General features: G+C 47.5%; 2 protein-coding genes across 4 annotated transcripts in view; both read left to right on the forward strand.

The window, feature by feature from the left end:
* The first annotated feature begins 379 nt into the window (after window positions 1-379).
* Window positions 380-4,524, forward strand: LOC144338100 (uncharacterized). Its single transcript, XM_077986456.1, has 2 exons — window positions 380-701; window positions 3,108-4,524. Exons 1-2 carry the CDS (start codon window positions 578-580, stop codon window positions 3,740-3,742), a joined length of 759 nt encoding a protein of 252 aa, XP_077842582.1. The 5' UTR covers window positions 380-577; the 3' UTR covers window positions 3,743-4,524.
* Window positions 4,525-5,632: 1,108 nt separating this feature from the next.
* The window catches only part of PRRX1 (paired related homeobox 1), a 75,795-nt gene continuing 63,973 nt past the window's right edge, over window positions 5,633-17,454 (forward strand). For 2 of the 3 annotated variants that reach the window (XM_015124367.3, XM_001097390.5), the window contains exon 1: window positions 6,090-7,409. In XM_015124367.3, coding sequence (XP_014979853.1) covers window positions 7,169-7,409 — 241 coding nt within the window. In that variant the 5' untranslated portion in view covers window positions 6,090-7,168. Of the gene's footprint in view, window positions 5,816-6,089; window positions 7,410-17,454 lie in introns of those variants that run through there. The other variant, XM_028850312.2, reaches the window with a different exon arrangement.

Below are 17,454 nucleotides of genomic sequence, written 5' to 3' on the forward strand. Positions count from 1 at the left end.
TTCTTCAATAAATGTGCAGATCCAGCAAGGAGATAGCTATCTTTTTTTTTCTTCAGATCTTACTATATGCTAAGCACTGTGATAAATTGATTGCCTGCCTTCTTATTTAATTTTCACAAATATATATGGTAGGTGCCATAATTAGAATTATTTGAGTGATGAGTAAGCTGAGGCTTGGAGTGGTAACTTGCCCAGTTTGCAGCAGATGACAGTAAGTAGGTGGACAAGCTTAAGGTTTACATTTTGGACTCACTGACAAACAGGTGGTAGTTAACTGCTATGGTTTGGATATGGTTTGTTTGTTACCACCAAAGCTCATGTTGAAATTTGATCCCTAGTGAGGGCGGGTTGGGGGTGGGGCCTAGTAGGGGGTGTTTGGGTTATGACAGTGGATCCCTCATGAATGGTTCAGTGCTCTTCCAACATTAGTAAATACATTCTTGTTCTCACAAGAGTGAATTAGTTCTCAGGAGAATGGATTCTCATTGGAGTGGGTAGTTATAAGCTGGGATGCCCCTAAGGTTTCCCTCTCTTCATACATGTCCACTTCCCCTTTTACCCTGTCTGCCATAGTGTGATGCAGCAGAATAGGTCTCACCAGAAGCCAGAACTTGAACTTGAACTTCTTATCCTTGAACTTCTCAGCCTGCGGAACCATGAGCTAAACAAACCTCTTTTCTTTATATGTAACCCAGTCTCAGGTATTCTTTTTAATTATTTAATTATTTATTTATTTATTTATTTATTTATTTATTTGAGACAGAGTCTCGTTCTGTCACCCAGACTGGAGTGCAGTGGTGCGATCTTGGCTCACTGCAAGCTCCGCCTCCCGGGTTCACGCCATTCTCCTGCCTCAGCCTCCCAAGTAGCTGGGACTACAGGTAGCCGCCACCATGCCCGACTCATATTTTGTATTTTTAGTAGAGAGAAGGTTTCACCGTGTTAGCCGGGATGGTCTCGATCTCCTGACCTTGTGATCTGCCCACCTCGGCCCCCCAATCAGGTATTCTTTTATAGCAACGTAAAACAGACCAAGACATAACCCATAAAAAGTAAGATATCTTCTAAGAACAACCTATTTATGTTGAAAGACAGTAAAATGAAGACCAGAATTCTGGAGAATATAAATATTTAAGGAGTGAGCAGAGAAAAAGTAATACACTATGAAAACCAAAATAAGTGGTCAGAGAAACAGGGGACCAGGAGAAAAATACTCAAAAAAAAAAAAAAAAAAAAAAAAAAAAAAAAAAAAAGATGCTCAACACTATCAATTATAGCAGAAGCATTTAGCAAAATAAGGCCTGAGGAATACTTACTGCATTTGTAAATGTGCAGGTCACTAATGTCTTTAGCTAAAGCTGCCTCAGTGGTATATGCAAAGTCAGTGTCCAGCCAGTGATTTGAGGAGCAGATGGGCTTAATGAAACTATTCTAGGTCCCACCTGAATATATTGGGCTTCCCAGCCTATAACAGAGTAGATCCATTAGCAGCTCATTACTTGGAAATGTATTTTTAGTCTGACTTCCTTTAATTATTATAAAATTTCAAAATAACTCAATGAGGCTATTGGATAAAGAATAGAGCATAGGAGAAATGCTCCTGAAATAACACGTTTATTACAAGAATCAGAATTGGAAGGATAAAGGAGAGTTCCTTTCAGGCCTGACATAAAGACTCCTTCTAAAAAGATTAAAATATGGGAACCCTGCAGAATCCATTTTGCATTTGTCTTTTGCCCTGTATCATTGCTAATGAATATGTCCTAGATTGTCAACCATGAGAAAGAAAGCATTTTCATTCCCACAGCATGTCATTCTCCTGAGAGTGGTGGTGTCTTCTTTATGTGTCATGGAACCTGTGACCTGTCACCTGATTGTCATGTTAGTTTATTAACATGTCAGGGCGTGCCACCCCTGGTTTCCACCTCAGAAAGGAAATTGCTTAGGGTGGGAGACATTCTGCTAGCCAGATAAGGCAGAGTTCTGCCAACTTTCAGTGCCAGGGAAACCCTAGACAGTAATCAGTACCAAACCTGACTATTAATAGGACCACCCAAAGGCACGTGGCTGGGAACCAAACCTCTCTCCTACCTTGGTCTGATCTATTGGCAAGTTTCCCTGCTAGATCCAGCTTTGCTCCCACATACATGGGGAGGAATTCAAAAACAGAAATTGTAAAGGAGGTAGGGCAGAAGGAATGGTTGGAAAGTGGGTCTCAGATGCTGGAAGGGTCATAAGGGAGAAGTTTCTGGTTAGTTACATCATGCAGGGCTTCAAACTTCAAAAAATAATAATTGATGGATGGAAGTCAAAGCTAAAGCCAAAGAAAGGCCTACACATGTTCAGAGATTTTGAGTTAGAAATTCTCTTTTTCCAGCTCTCTCTCCCACCCCCAAAAATCACTTGGGGAAAGCAAAGTAGTGATTAAGGAACTACAGGGGCAACAGCAGGCTATTCTCTGGGGCCTTCTAAATGCCAAGCCAAGCCTACCGCCTGCTTGGGAGATGAGTATGTGCTCTCCTCCAAAACTTCCTCAAGTCTCCTCTCCTGACATCTTTCTGCCAGATGGTAGTTCGAATTCTCAAGGTGCTTGGCCCTCCTGGTTCCTACAACGTGAGCCAAGCCCAGAGAACTTTGGTCCATCAGTTTCCCCCTTGCTCCACCCCTCTTGCGAGCAGGACCTGGAACCTGGAGGTCAAGGAGAGGCTAGGAGTACCGACCTATGGCGCTCTGGGAAGGAGCTCCCAGCTTGTCCATGGATGCCTTTGGGAGAGCATCAGCTCTGGCTAGGAGGGTTTCCGGAGCGCCTTCTCCAGCTGAAGCACGCCTTTTGTCCTTTATGAGGTGAACGCATTATCAGCTCTGACTTGAATTTCCCTGTAGGGTTATCCCGATATTTTAAAATTACAATCCAGACTCTTAACAAATTACGAATGTGTGTAAACATAATCAGAGTGTGGATGCAATCCACTTGTAATTGCTAATAGAAAAAAAGGAAAAGAAAAAAACCACAAAGACTTAAACAAGCAAGAAAAACCGGGGAGGGGGGGTTGGGGGGCGGGGGGATCAGTTCTGCAGGGTGTTTGCCTTTGTGATTTGCTTCCTAGGGGGCTCTCCCAACGCGTCCCGCAGCCCACCCTGCCTCCCGACTCCCTGCGGTGATGTCCGGGCTAGAGGAATCCAGGGCTTGGTCCCTGCAGCTGAGGCCTACGGGATATCCCGGGAAAGAGCAGCCTCTCACGGTGTTGAAGAGCCCCTCAAGCCTTCGCGCTCTGGTGGCCTCCCTCCGCCGAATTCTGAGAAAAGCACTGCGGAACGGCGGAAGAGGGCCCTGCTGCTTGCCTCGCGCTCCCCGGGGACCGCGACTAAGTCCCCGACGCCGCTCTTCCCTTTCCCTGAGGACCCTGGGACTCTGCTCCCGAGTTCCAGCTCCAAGGACTCAAGGACACTCTCCGTTCCTCACTCTTCAAAGGCCACCTCCTTTTCTAGAGGTGGGCTCCCCGACCTTGTGCTTCTAGAGCTGCAGGAGCGGCGCTGCACAGGTCTAACAAGCCCGGCACATTGGCGGGTGTTCGAGCTCTCAGTTCGAAAGACATTTGGGGAAAATACTGCACATAGAAATTTATATTATACATTACGTATATTATATAATATTATGTATATAGTCGATAAATTAGCAAATGTGTGCGGTGTTTTTCTTGAAACCGTTAGCATCCTAGTTGGTATTAGTGGTATTGGTTGATATTAACACGAATGACAAGTGGGTGATTTTCAAGAAGCGCCCAGTCCCTCCGAATATCATCGGAGACGTCTGCGTATGCCTCCGGATGCCCATCTATAAACTCTCTTGCTTGTGGCTATTCCTCACTCACCAACCATATTGACCATTCACCCGGATAAGGCAACTTCCTCGGAAGGGCGATCTGAGGACGCTGACCCCCTAAATGACTGAGGACGCTGGATCTTCAGGGCGAACATCGTGTCTTGGGGATGCCAAAAGTCCCCAGCCCTTACCCAGACCTTTATTACGAGGGGCAATTCGGTCTGTGTAGGGGACAAACAGCAACGTTAAAACGCAAGTGTGTAAATGAGGATGGAGAATGCGAAAGGAGAGAGAGGCAAGGAGCTGCTCCAATTCTAGGGAGGTTTTGGGGAGGCTGATCCGCTCCAAGGACAAACCGCTGGGAAGGGAGAAACGGCCCACATCGAACTGCCCGGTGGAAACCTCTCTGCGCTATTAGATTGCGTCCAGTACAGCAGATGGCACGAGCACGTGCGGCGCTCAGCTTAGGCTCTCGGAGGCAGCTGAGTTGGAAATTCCGACGAAAGGCACCCACACACTCCCACTCTGCGCTGGCCCACCCGCGTGCACGCCCACCCCCCACGCGCGTCGATTTCACCCTAGCTCAGAAGCGCACAGATGTTTACAGCTTAGAGCCGGTACCGCTGGGGAGATCGAGCGACGTGCGCGGCGCACAGTGCGGCGCTGGCAGGGCTCTGGGCTCCCGGTCGGGGGTTCGAGTGGCCCAGGGATGGGAGTGGGGGTGGGGAGATTGGGGGGAGGGAGAAGGACTGCAGAAAGGAGGGGGGAGTGGGTGGACTAATGATGAAAAAGTCTCCTCCATCCCTGCTCCTTAATTAAATGCATGGAAAGAACCGAGGCGAGCACATCTGGTTTCAATCTGCAGCCCTTTGATGGCATCAAATGTTCTTTTCCCAGATCAGGGCTGGAAGTTCTGGGCTAACTATGGCCGTTTGGAGCCCAGAAACCATTTACACACACTCGTACCCTTCTTTCTCTCCAGTCAAGCCTCTTGGCTATGGGACGAAAAAAAAAAAAGTCTAGCAATCAAGGGAGTGCGGGAGTACGGATGCATGTGTGTGTGTGCGCGCGCGTTTAAAGAACATAAAACGCCACAAATAAGCACTTAATATTTTACTTAGTCGTCATATAGTAACTCATTTCTAATGAGACTGTTAAAGCTGTTACCAAATTCCAACAGGTCATGAAAAAACTGCTCAGCACCTCTCTGTCTTCTGTCAAGTTAGGGCTCCGCAGACGGACGACAGAGGATTATCCGTAAACTTAAATGGGGGTTCCTCCGCCCCTCTCTGTCCTCCCGGCACCACAGCCAGGCCGGACGCAGAACCGCACGGAAGCCTCCCCTACTCCCGCCTCTGTGAGTGCTCCTGCCTGCTCCAAGGAATCTGGGCAGCGGGACCCTCTAGGTTTAGCGTCCTCGCCTGGGGAAGCAACCTTGGCCGTACCATAGAAGTTACAAAATCGGCAGGGGGTAGGGAGAAATATTATAATATATTTTTGGAGTCCTTTCCTCCAGTTTAATAAACACGTACATTTCTCATTGCCCTAGCCCTGGTATTCCTAATGGCTGGGAAAGCCTCAAATAAACTCGGTGCCCTCTAGATCTCCCCAACCTGCCTTCAGTCCTTGCGAGAGGCGTAAGAGAGCTTCCCATTAGCATCCCTCTTGTTATTTTATTACATTATTTAATAGGCTCCCTCTACAGAACCAAAAATAGCCTTAATATGCTTACTTTCTCCCTGTACTCCCCCCCAAAACTGTTAGAACAGCAGAAAATGTGTGTGTGTGTGTGTGTGTGTGTATGTGTGTGTGTTTTAAAGGTGGTGGGGGAAGGCAGAAGGAGAAGAAAATCTGATTGTGATGGTGGTGGATTTTTTCCAAATTTCCCCACAGCTGTTATCAAAACATGCAAATGAGATTTTCCAACAGGATCTTAAACAAATCTGGAGGAGTTAATGCCGAAGCAAAATAATCCGCACGTTTGAAGTGACTGTGAGTTTCAGTTTGTCTTTTCTCCCGTGATATTATTGCAAGGGAATGATAATTAGACCTTTAGAAATCCAAAGGGGCTCTCTTGCTCTCTTCCCTCTCTCATTTCTCTTCTCTCGTTCTCTCTCTCTCTCTCTCTCCTTCCCTCTCTCTCTCCTTCCCTCCCTTCCTCTCTCCCTCCCTCTCTCTTGTTCCCTCCCTCTCCCTTTCTTTCTAACTCTGATGTTGGCAAAGGGGGGTTTCTTAATCAGACTGTTTTTTGGTCCCAGGGAAAGGAGGAAGAAGGAGATTGTGATGGAGAAAGGGGGTCTGTGAAACGTCAGGCACCGCACAAAGGCTTTGCCACGTAATTACAGGCTCCTATTAAGTCGAGATCTGCCCTCCCAGGGGTCTCCAATTTTCTTGTATTCCCTACAAAGCCTCCTCTGCATGCCAGTTTGTGCCTTTTGAAGTGCCAGAGAGCTTCTTGATCCAACTGAGAAGGAAAAAGGAGCCCAGCAAGAAGAGGGGGAGAGAGAGAAGGGAAAGGGGGGAACCCAACAGCACCCTCCTTCGGACTCTTGAAGCCTTTTTTTTTTAATTCTTAATTTTTTTTTTTTTTTTTACTCTTTACAAAAAGTAAAGTGAGAATCCTGCTCTCTAATACATCTGCAAGACATCACCCTCTCCTCCTGAAACTTTAGTCACTCCTGAGAATCCACAGGAGTGCAGAGAGGGGGGAACACGTTTTCTTGAAGATGTTTTAAAGCTGGAACAAGCCTTCTTCTGTTGGTGCTTGAACTCTTGCCTGGGAATAACTTTTTTAACCTTTGAAAAAAACCCTTCACTTTGATTCTTCTCTCCCACCCCTTCTTCTCTCTTCTTCTGTTTGCCTAACTCCCCCGCCCTGCTGGCCTCCGCTTTCCTTTCTCCCCCTTATTATTATTTTTAGTCTGTGCGTGTGGACACTTTTGGAGAGTTGGAAGGGATTTTTTTCTCCTGACTTGAACATAGGGTGACTTTTTAATATTGTATTTTAGTGTGGATTATCTCTTTGGACCGCCCCGGACTTGGCCTCAGGAAAGCAACCAAGGCTGTGGAAGGCGGCTGGTGCAGAACGCTCTGCTCTACAGAAGGGGGTCCCCCGCCCTCTTTTCCACTTTTTTTTTTTTTTTTTTTTTTTGGCCTTCCTCTCCTTCCCTCCCTCTTCCTCTCCTCTCTCTCTCTCTCTCTCTCTCTCTCTCTCTCTCTCTCTCTCTCTCTCCACTACCCCCCTCTTTCTTCCCCACTCGGCTCCTCTCCCCCCTTGCGCCCACAGCGTTTGGTGTTGATTCGAGCGGGAAGAGAGGGGGGTGGGTGGGATCGGTGGGGGAGACCATGACCTCCAGCTACGGGCACGTTCTGGAGCGGCAACCGGCGCTGGGCGGCCGCTTGGACAGCCCGGGCAACCTCGACACTCTGCAGGCGAAAAAGAACTTCTCCGTCAGTCACCTGCTAGACCTGGAGGAAGCCGGGGACATGGTGGCGGCACAGGCGGACGAGAACGTGGGTGAGGCTGGCCGGAGCCTGCTGGAGTCGCCGGGACTCACCAGCGGCAGCGACACCCCGCAGCAGGACAGTGAGTGAGGGGCGCATGCCCACGGGGGTGTGTGCCCGGGACAGAGGGCGGGGACCGGTGTAGGGCAGCGAGAGCTCCTCCGCGGCCAGAAAGACTAGGTCCTGAGACCAGGATAGGTGGTGGCAGACTTCAAAGGAAGGGCCAGTTACAGGGGAAACCAGATAAGAAAAGCGGGTCTCGGTCGAGGGCATAGCCAAGGAGGACGCTGGAGAGAGGCTCCAAGGTCCGGGGACACTCCGAGGCCCTGCGGTCTTAGGCAGGGACTCTGTCCGCCGCGGACTCTCTTTACTTTGGTCAGGCACCGGCTCGGTTCATCCCGCACGCGGGGCGGCGGGACTGGGATGGGAAAAGGTCTTAGCGGGGTGCAAACTCAGAGAGCCACCCCTGTTTGGGAAAGCAGCGGGTTAAAGATGCTGAGTCGGGTTCGAAGGGCTTCTCTCAGGCAGCGTATGACGGCTTGTGGGAGGGCACCAGGCACAGGGAGCAGGACTTGACACTCCACGCGGGCACCGTAAGGCCGGGCGCGACTTGGAGGCCGCGAGAGAACGCCCGGCCCGAGACACTGGAGCTGCTCTCTGCCCCCTGCTGTTGCCTCTACAGCAAATGGGTTTGAGACTGGCAGAGTCAAAAGCCCGGCTGCCTCTGGAAAACTCAGGCCAAGCAAAGGGAATGTCCTTTACGGGTGAAACCTGAAATCCAGCCCTGCATGATCCCGCACAGGCTAGCTGCATCTGGGAGGCGCGGGCTTCAGTGCGGAGGTCCGAGTCACTTTAGAGGAGCTCTCCCTATTGGCTCTTAAACGTCCAAGAAAGTCTAGTTTCCCTTCCCCATATTCACTGACCAACCTCGCGCCCCATGAAAATCTCGCTTCGCTAGTGCCTTAAAAAGAGACTGCAAATGTATCCCCATATCCCCAAGCCTGTAACAGACCGGTCACCCTGTTCATCCCAGGTGACATGTGGCCAGATACGTACAGATACTCCCTCTTCTCCTCGAGGTTGCAAGAGTCTGAACTTAGCTGTAAGTCCTCAAATGAGGCTGTTCACTTTCTATATCAGTAGTTGCTGGTTACCATTTTGTCTTCAAATTTGGAAACCTGGGAACCAGGGGACCCGCCAGCATTCTATGATTTTCACAAAACATTGTCTATTTCAGACTCTCAAAGAATAGACATACAAGTCAAACTGGACATAGAAACAACTGGAAACAGGGCCCAGGCACAGTGGTGGCCCAGCGGGCCACGCTAAAGCAAGCGTCAGAGAGAGCCTCTGGTGTGCTGAGGGCGCGCGGTCTTTACCCTGCTTCCATATTCCGGCCTGGGCGCCCCTGGGTATTTTTAGCCAAAATAGGCCTAGGGCCGATCCACCTAATGTACTAGCAGACTGCTACAGGAACTGAATGAGGAAGTCTGGCCTGAACACCAGAGAAAGGTGGCCAACTCTGAGGAATGAAGTACCAGGTGTCCCCAAGTTGCGCATAAAGAGCTAGGCTCAGAGACAGAGACGTTCTATGTAAGGTTTGGGTTCTTGAGAGGCTGCTTCTGCTGCTGGCACCCGCAGCCTTACTTCAGTGTTTGCATAGGCACTCTTAGTTCTAACAAAATGCACTGAGAAATACTATGATTGTTTTTAAACGTTTTACTAGGGAAAATGAAAAATGAAAAAAGTAGGGAGAGTCCAGGCGCGGTAGCTCACACCTGTAATCCCAGCATTTTGGGACCCCGAGGTGGGCAGATCACAAGGTCAGGAGTTTGAGACCAGCCTGATCAATGTGGTGAAGCCCCCTCTCCTAAAAATACAAAAATTAGGCGGGTGTAGTGCCGCGCTCCTGTAATCCCAGTTACTCAGCAGGTAGAGGCAGGAAAATCGCTTGAACCCGGGAAGCGGAGGTTGCAGTGAGCTGAGATAGTGCCACTGCACTCCAGCCTGGATGAAAGAGTGAGACTCAGTCTCACAAAAAACAAAAAAAAAGTAGGGAGAACAGCATTAGGTGTAGACCCCAGCTTCACCAATTCTGCACGTCTGGTCGTTTCTGTTTTGCCAGGACGACTTATTAATTGCGACATTTACCACTGTTCCGATACTAGAGGCTGGACCCACAACAGGAAACAGGAACACGAAGAAAATTCTGCTTAGAAGACCAGAGTGGATCAGGAGAGACTAGATGCTGCTTTGCCCTATGAGGAGGTTGGAGGATGAGAAAACCATGGCCAAGGCCAGCGGCCTCGGCCAGCCTGGGGAACAAGCCAGCTGTGGTGGCCCTCAGATACTGCAGGGGAAGAGGGATGCAAATTGTACAGGTTGTTTGGCTCTGAGTGGACGCCACTCCTGAGAAGGGAACACGGGATTCATCGTGGCCTTAGAGTGGGTATGGAGAGGGGCTGGCCCGGCCTGAGGAAGCCAGCTATGGAGCGCCACCCAGCAGATTAGGGAGGCGACGCGCTGTGGCTGGGAGGCCGCCCTGGACTGGGGACTGGCTTCTGTGAGACCTGAGCCTGGCGCCTCAGAGGCCCTGTGGAGCACGTGGGCGTCCTCAGGGGCGCTCGAGGACAAGCTCAGCATCGCGGGTGGAGTTGGGGACTGTATGTTCCGGGAGAAGGGAAGAAGTCTCTAGAAACTCGCCCACGTGATACTCGGGAGCATCTCAGAGTTACAATGACTAAAGAGGTCTTGTTGGGAGAAGACCCCGAAAGGAAACTGAGGTTCAGAAAGAGGATGCTCTGCGGAAGCGTGATCAAGAGACAGCTTCGGGAGGAGGCCGCAGAAGGCAGAGCGAGGTGATGGGGACGAAGTGACAGGCACCTGGAGCTAGGAAAGTAGCTGAGAACCCCCCCCCACACACACACACAAACACAAACACACACACACACACACACACACACACACACACACACACACACACACACATACACCCCAGGCCTTGCTTCCTAGAGAGATGAGGGTAGTGTTCTAACGAATAGTTTGTTGCTTTTATAAGCACTTTTCTCAACCTCTTTTTTCTCCGCTGGGATGAGAATGGGAGGGCCTGATGAGTCTTATGGCTTCCAGGGGAACCCGCATCCCTAGTTCTTGGGCTCCCATCAAGAGTTGCCAAGAAGGCTGTTGTGAGCTACTTGGAAATCAGGACCGCTGGGCCTCCAGCCTGCAGTGACAATGAGACTCAGACTGTGAATCAGGGAAGAGGGGAGTGTCACGGGAAAGGATGGCTAGAGCAGACTCTCCCCCACCCCCAAAGGGACTCAGGGATGGAACCGGGAGTCTAGCGCTCTTTGTATCCCGCTGAAAGTCTACTCCAGTGGGAAACGATTGTCTCCTTCGGAGAGATGGGGAACATTAAAAAGAAGCCTTTGACTCCTTTAGCTATATAGAAACAGTCCTTGTCCTTTCTAAATTTTCTCTTCAGCTGAAATTAGCAAAACAAACTCCACTTACACCTTCAATATTAGGTTCTTAAATTTGCAAAATTCCTAACTACAACGAGGGCCGAATATAGTTAGAAGGAGTGGGTATTGTCTAAAGTCAGGGCTTCTCCCAGACCCTCCCCACCCCATCACCATCAGCAATTCTGTCCCCACCCCCACCTTGGTGGACATTCACTACACTGTCCTCTCTGTAGAGTGCTTTCTTTCCCTTTTTACTGAGTCTCTTACTAGTAAATTCTCAACTTCTGGGCTCAAATACACTAAGTGTCCAAAGAAATAGTTCTTTAACATTGTTTGGAATCCAGTGGCTATTGGGAGAGTGTGGAGTGTGAATGGGGGTGGTGGCAGAACTTGGGTAATCAGGGAGAGGAAAGAGGAACAGGTCATTAAAATAAGCAGACATACTCCAATGAAGACAGTGAATCCCGCTGTCATTTCTTAATCTGAACTTCTGCAAACTCTTTTAAAAAAATGCGCCTGCCTTCCACGTTTCCAACCTCTAAATTAGTGAAACCAGATTGTCCTAATAAGACCTTTTGTTGGAAACACATGTAGTCATAAAAAGGTAGACGGAAAGTCAATTAGACACGCGCGCACACACGCACACATTCACAAGCCGGTGCTAAGTGTGCACCCGGCGCAGCTGGTTCCCGGGCCGCGGCGGGATGCAAATGCAAAACAGCGACGCGGGAAATCGATTTGTCACAAAGGGAGAGGTGTAAACGCAGCGCAAAGGAATTGCCTGCCCAATCTACCAGCCGCACTCTCCCAGGACCTTGCCCCGCCAACTTCTCTTCGCCAGAGAAACTCCCAGGAGAGCAGGAATATTTTCTAGGGCGCTCCCAAGTTGGAATTCGCATCACAGTAATATCAACTTCTAGAGTCTCAGCGTTTGCAACAACCCTGGCGCCAGAAATTTTCTTATGCAGCACCATCCTGGGACTCGGGAGCCAGTGCTGGCAGTCTAAATTTGGGCTTCAATTATCTCGTTGAAGAGGGGAGCCAATGAAATATATCGTTTTAAGGTTAGCCTGGAAACTTTTCTCTTTAAAGGAGGAGAAATACAGGATTAAGGTGCCTCACTGAGTCCCCAAAGTCGAATGTCAAGGCCGGTCAATAGGTGGTGATTTCGGTTTATTTTACACGCAAACATAGGGGCCCGGGTGACCTTCTTCTCTTAGAATTTTGGGGAAATTGATAGTCCAGGTACTCCTTACCCACTTTTGGGTGAAGGACGACTTGGAATTTGAAGTGTGGGGAGATAGGCCTGTAAAGTCCGAAGCCTTAGGCTTCCAGTCCTCTCTGGGGCTCCAGTTCCCCCAACTCTGGAATGCAGTGAATTCCCACCCTCACGCTTCAGAGCATCTCTCCCGTGCGTTAGGACGTCGTGCAGTCCTGCATTTTGGCTGAGAGACCTAACTTCGGTGCGCGCTCAGTTCAGAGCGCCAGGGAGTTAGGCAAACAGGAATGGGTCACACGGGTCCCTATAGTTCCTTCCTCTTCCCAGGAGTGTCACTGTAGATTTTACAACACGAGCGAATAAGTCATCTCCAAACCAACAAGATGTCACCTTCAAGCTCCCAGTTGAAAAAAAAAAAAAAAGTCCATTCAGAAGCAGTGATGATGCCTTTCTATTCCACCGACCCAGCTTTGAATGCCTCTCCCAGCCAGGACCCTTTTCCACGAAATAACAATTGTAGGTTTTCAACCACGACGATCCCTAGACCAATTTGATTTTTTATTTTAAGAGGCATGTTTCTTTTACAATCCCTCTCCTACACACAGTTTCCCGCTCCATCCAACAGCCTACCACACCATCATCGCAGACCCCTAACTCCTGGAAAACCCTCCTCCTTAGCAGAAGCACTAGGGCCGCAGGTAAGGGGTTGTTGCAAAGATCTGCGCGCGCCAGTGCCTGCATTGCGACCCCCAGCTCCCCTCCAGTTCCAGGGCCGAGCCCACTTTCAACCGCTCTGAAAATATGCATGTATTTCCTCCACTCCCCCCACCCCCCGCTTTAGAAGGAGCTATACGAGGAACAACTTTTTGAAATCGGGAGTGTGTTTGTAGAGACGGAGATGAGGATTGCATTTTGCTTATTTTTCTACAGGTGGTGGAAGTGTTTTGGGGGTCAGAGTATCCTCTCAAAGAAAAAGTAAAACGTGGGGGTTCGCTTTCTCTAGTCAAGCCTTTGGAAGTTTAATTAACAGGACCCTTAAAGTATTCCTTAGAACTACAGATAAAAAATTACAGGCAATATTTGGATAAGGGGCCAACTCTCCCTGTCCAAACATTTAGAGAACTGCCTGTGAGTGTAATTGTAATTGTGAGTGCCATTGTAATTTGATTGGGCGCCCTTTGTCGAATTCTGTGTTTTACTTTGATGCCTTTTGAATACCACTTCCATTGTTTGGGTGTCCTTTAACTCCGTTTACAACAATATATTAATAAAGAGGATGCATATGTCAGCGTTATGTATCCACAAGAATTTGGATTCCTGTAAAATCAAATGGCTTGGTGAGCAGGCTAACACTCAAAACCCAACAGTCTCAAACAGTAATAATAATACCAACAAATGGTTGCAATGCCTCCCTTTTCTCCAAATGCTGTTTATTCTAAAATCAGTATATTCGGAGTTACATTGCAGAGAAACAGTCATCAGTGGTTCAGGGTCGGCAGGTTTGTTTTTCAGGTGTAGATGTTCTTGAGTAATACCGCTCCACTGTGGACTAAATATTAGTAAATTGTCATTGACATTTTTCTAATTTAGTGCGGCAGCCTCAGGGAAGTACTCATCCAGACAATTATGGGGTATCGATTTTAACTTTAAGCCTAAAAAAATACCGTATTTCACTTGACCTGGGACTACTTTTCTTGATGAAAAAATATCTGGGAAGACGATTTTAGGGCCATGTTAGCGTAGGGGAGGGGAATAAAGGCACAAATGGTGGTTGGTTAAGGAAATTTTATGAAAGAAAATAAAGAAAACATGTCAGAATAAATCAATCAGATGCACAAATGTGTTAGAGGAATCTGAGGACAACCAGCATCTTGGGGATTCTTCTGTTCCCGAGGTTCGCAGATACAGGAATAAGGGTCTGAGTTATGCCCAGAATACATTCGTCGGGTACTGCGTGTCCCAGTCCCTTAGCTGTGCCACGTAATGAAGAAGCTCTAATTCCCCAGAACTTTGGGGCTTATTTTTTTTACCATTATTGAGTCCGCCCAGGCTCAGCTCTCTTAAAAAGGGATAAATCTGAAATTCGTGTTAATTTGAATCCCCAAGATCCGAGTTATGAGAAAGGGCAAGGGCAGGTTTTATTCCTATTTTGTTTACTTTCACCGAGTTACTGTGAAGTGATTGGAAACGTTCTCAACGGGCAGGGAGAGAATACACCGAAACTCAGATGCAGCAGTAAAGTTGATATAGGGGTCGGAACAGGGGGCTCTTTTTGGATCTCATCTTTACTGGGGATTGAGGTTGTGGAATGGGTGGAAGAGTAATTAACTCTATGAAGAATTTTAACGTTGAAAACAGAGCCCACAGTATTTTTGGTTCTAATGGTGTGGTCTCTGCCTCGGCAAAGAAACAAACACCGCCACCGCATCGCCGCAGTTCTCCTCTCTGCTGCACCGACGCCCTGCGCTGCTTAAAAGAGCTGCGAGCCTCGCCAGACGCATTCCTCCTTCCCTTCCTTCGCCGAAAGGGGGCGCGCTCCTCCCAGGCGGCGCTGGTACCTATCCTGCCTTCAAAAATCTTTGGGCTCCTGCAGGAGAGAGAGTCTCTTGAACACGAGTAACAAAACGTGGGAAATAATAGCTTGAAGGCACTTCAGGGACTATATGAATATAAGCTGCACACACATGCATCTTATTGGAAACATGTAGACAGCTGGCAGGAACACTGGCTGCCTGCCTCTCCTCCTTTCAAATGAGGGTGGTCGGGGTTCCAGGGTGGCAGGAGGGGAGTGGGGCCAGATGACCGTGGATGGAATTGGTGGGTGCTAGGACTGGTGCCTGGGTTCCGTGCTGGAGGAGAGGGTTTGTCCCCATGGAGCTGTGTGGACTTTTCTGCATATGTACTTGAGGTCTTTAAAGAAAGAAGGGCAGATCTAAGAAATGGAGAACTGGCTGGTATTAGTGAGATGTTGAAAAACTGTCAGAGAAGCCCTCACAGTGCCTGGAGTGTTAAGACAGAAGAGAAAACCTGACACCATAGAGTTTTAGGCCCTTGGATCAGGGTAACCTTTTGTCCCCACAAAAGAACAGTAACTGCCCCAAATCTTGTGTGAGCCTGCAACTTGGGTACCTAAAGCCATTTCCAATCTACAAATCTGACTCCTGGCCTCCACTGATCCTCCATTTTTGGGCAAGAGTTTCAAGAGACTCACAGGACAGATGAGGATAAATTTTTAACCCCTTCTGTAAATTTAGGGATTTTCGACTTCTTAGCACACCCTGACAATGGGGGTCAACAAATCAAGGCAAGAGTGAGAGTAACAAACTGGAAGAATGAATGTTTTGTCTTCATAGCATAGATGATGGTTAATACATACCTTCCAAGATAATCTGAGCTGGAGTGTTCACTAGAAACAGGAGCACAAGGCCAGAACTGTAAGGGAAATTGCTTTCCCACAAACGTTTGTCTGAGAATAAGAACATTCACCCCATTCACTTAATTTCTCATCATCAGTCATGTCATTATATTTTCAAGGACCTCACAGTGCTGGAAAGTGGTATAGTTACAAATAAGCATAAAAACAGATGGGTGATCCCAGTCCTCTAAATATGTACGGGAAGGCCAAATCTTTTCAAAGAGAATTCAGATATACAACTTAAAGGCCAACGAGCCCAACTCAATCAAAATTTGAGCCAGGATGTGCTAAGTTCAATCAGCTTGACTATGGGCAAAGTGTTAGACCTAGCCAGCTCTTCAGATTCATACAGAGAACCACATTTTCTCAAGTTTCCATTGTTATTTTCCACACAAATTTAGTGTTAGTCTTCAAAGGGATTGTTAGATTTGGAGGGTGGTGACAGTCAGTGCCCCAGGCTCCTGTCCTTGTCTACTCCCCTTTTTTTTTTGGTACTCTCTCTGCTTCAACAGTTTGCCGAAAATCTGTGTTGCAGAGAAAACTGACACCTAGAGGCCACAGAGGTCTCCTAAATGCTGTTTTCTAGGATCCTCAGAAAACAAGAGGACTGTTGAGTTCAATTATATGTAATATACCTCTTTATGTATTTTTCTTCTCTGCTAATTCATTTTATAATAGTCAAGTTAGAGACTTATTGGAGACTTAGGTTTTGGGGACTGGATATCATTCTGTTTTATTTTCAGCTAACTCGTAAATATATGAAGCTGAAAGTTCCCATGGAAGTAGGTATTGAATGTAAACCTTTATACCTGGGCATTTTCACGTATTACCATTAATTCAAACTGGGAGGTAACGTTAAATAATTATGTACATTGTCACTTTCCATTTTCTACCAGTGCTGCTTTGCTAAATACTGGTCTAGATTCCAGCAGTAGTATACTACTGGGACAGTTGCTAAATTGTCGCCTGTGTTCAGTTAATGCTTACCAAGTGAGAGAATGAGCTCTCCATCCTTGGTGGAACACCCTTCTAATCTAGCCTAAGTTCTAGCCACTTTACCCTCCCCTTCCCATTTTATACCTTTTGCCTAGGAGGTATCTTCTAGGCCCACCATTTTAATAACCATCTATATACTAACCACTCCCAGTTGACAGCTTCAAGACCCTCCATTGGAGCTGCAATCCATAGCCACAGTCACTTATTTGACATTTCCATTTGAACATCACAAATGCGCTTCGACCTCAAAAATCAACAAAACATGGAACTAATGAACTTTCTTTCCCGAGTCTGATCCTCCTACAACTTTCCCTGTTTTCCTATATGGTAACATGTGGGTGCAAGACTCAGGCACTTCAGACTCATCCTTGACTCTCCTTCCTTTATGATTCTGTTCCATCCATCCCCAAATCCTAGCAAGTTTACCTTCTAAAATCATTTGAATTCATCTACTATTTAAATCTCTATCCTGGCTCACCTGCACTGCTGTACCACCCTCCTAGCCTGTGGAAACTCTCTGCGTCCATACTTGTCCTTGATGTGTTGGTGACAAAGACTGGATATAATAGATCCCTAAAGAATATTTATTGAATGTCCGAATGACAAATGCTAGTGTATTTTTCTACAAATATATTTAAAAAATCATGTCATGTTCTTTCTTTAGAACTCACACTTTTCATCCTTTACATCAAAATTGAATTGTTTATCTTTTTTTTAAAAAAATCACTTGATAGTCTACCTCTCTGTCTCTCTGCCTCACACACACACACACACACACACGCACACACACAGATTGTAACTGTTTTCCTATTGTTCCCTAGTATGCTAGCTAGGCTAGTATAGTAACTCCATGTGCTCTAGTCTCCTTTCATGGGCTCTGGTCTCATTTTGGCTTCTCTGACTTCTGATGTGAAGTGTCCTTGCTCTGTGCCTCGTTTTTGCAAATCTTCCCATGCTATCTTCCAAGATTCTGCTCCCATCACACCCCCTTGCAAAACCTTCTCTGACTACTTTATCTAGACCACACAAATCT

Source organism: Macaca mulatta, chromosome 1, assembly GCF_049350105.2.
Source record: "Macaca mulatta isolate MMU2019108-1 chromosome 1, T2T-MMU8v2.0, whole genome shotgun sequence".
NCBI classification, from domain to species: Eukaryota; Metazoa; Chordata; class Mammalia; order Primates; family Cercopithecidae; genus Macaca; species Macaca mulatta.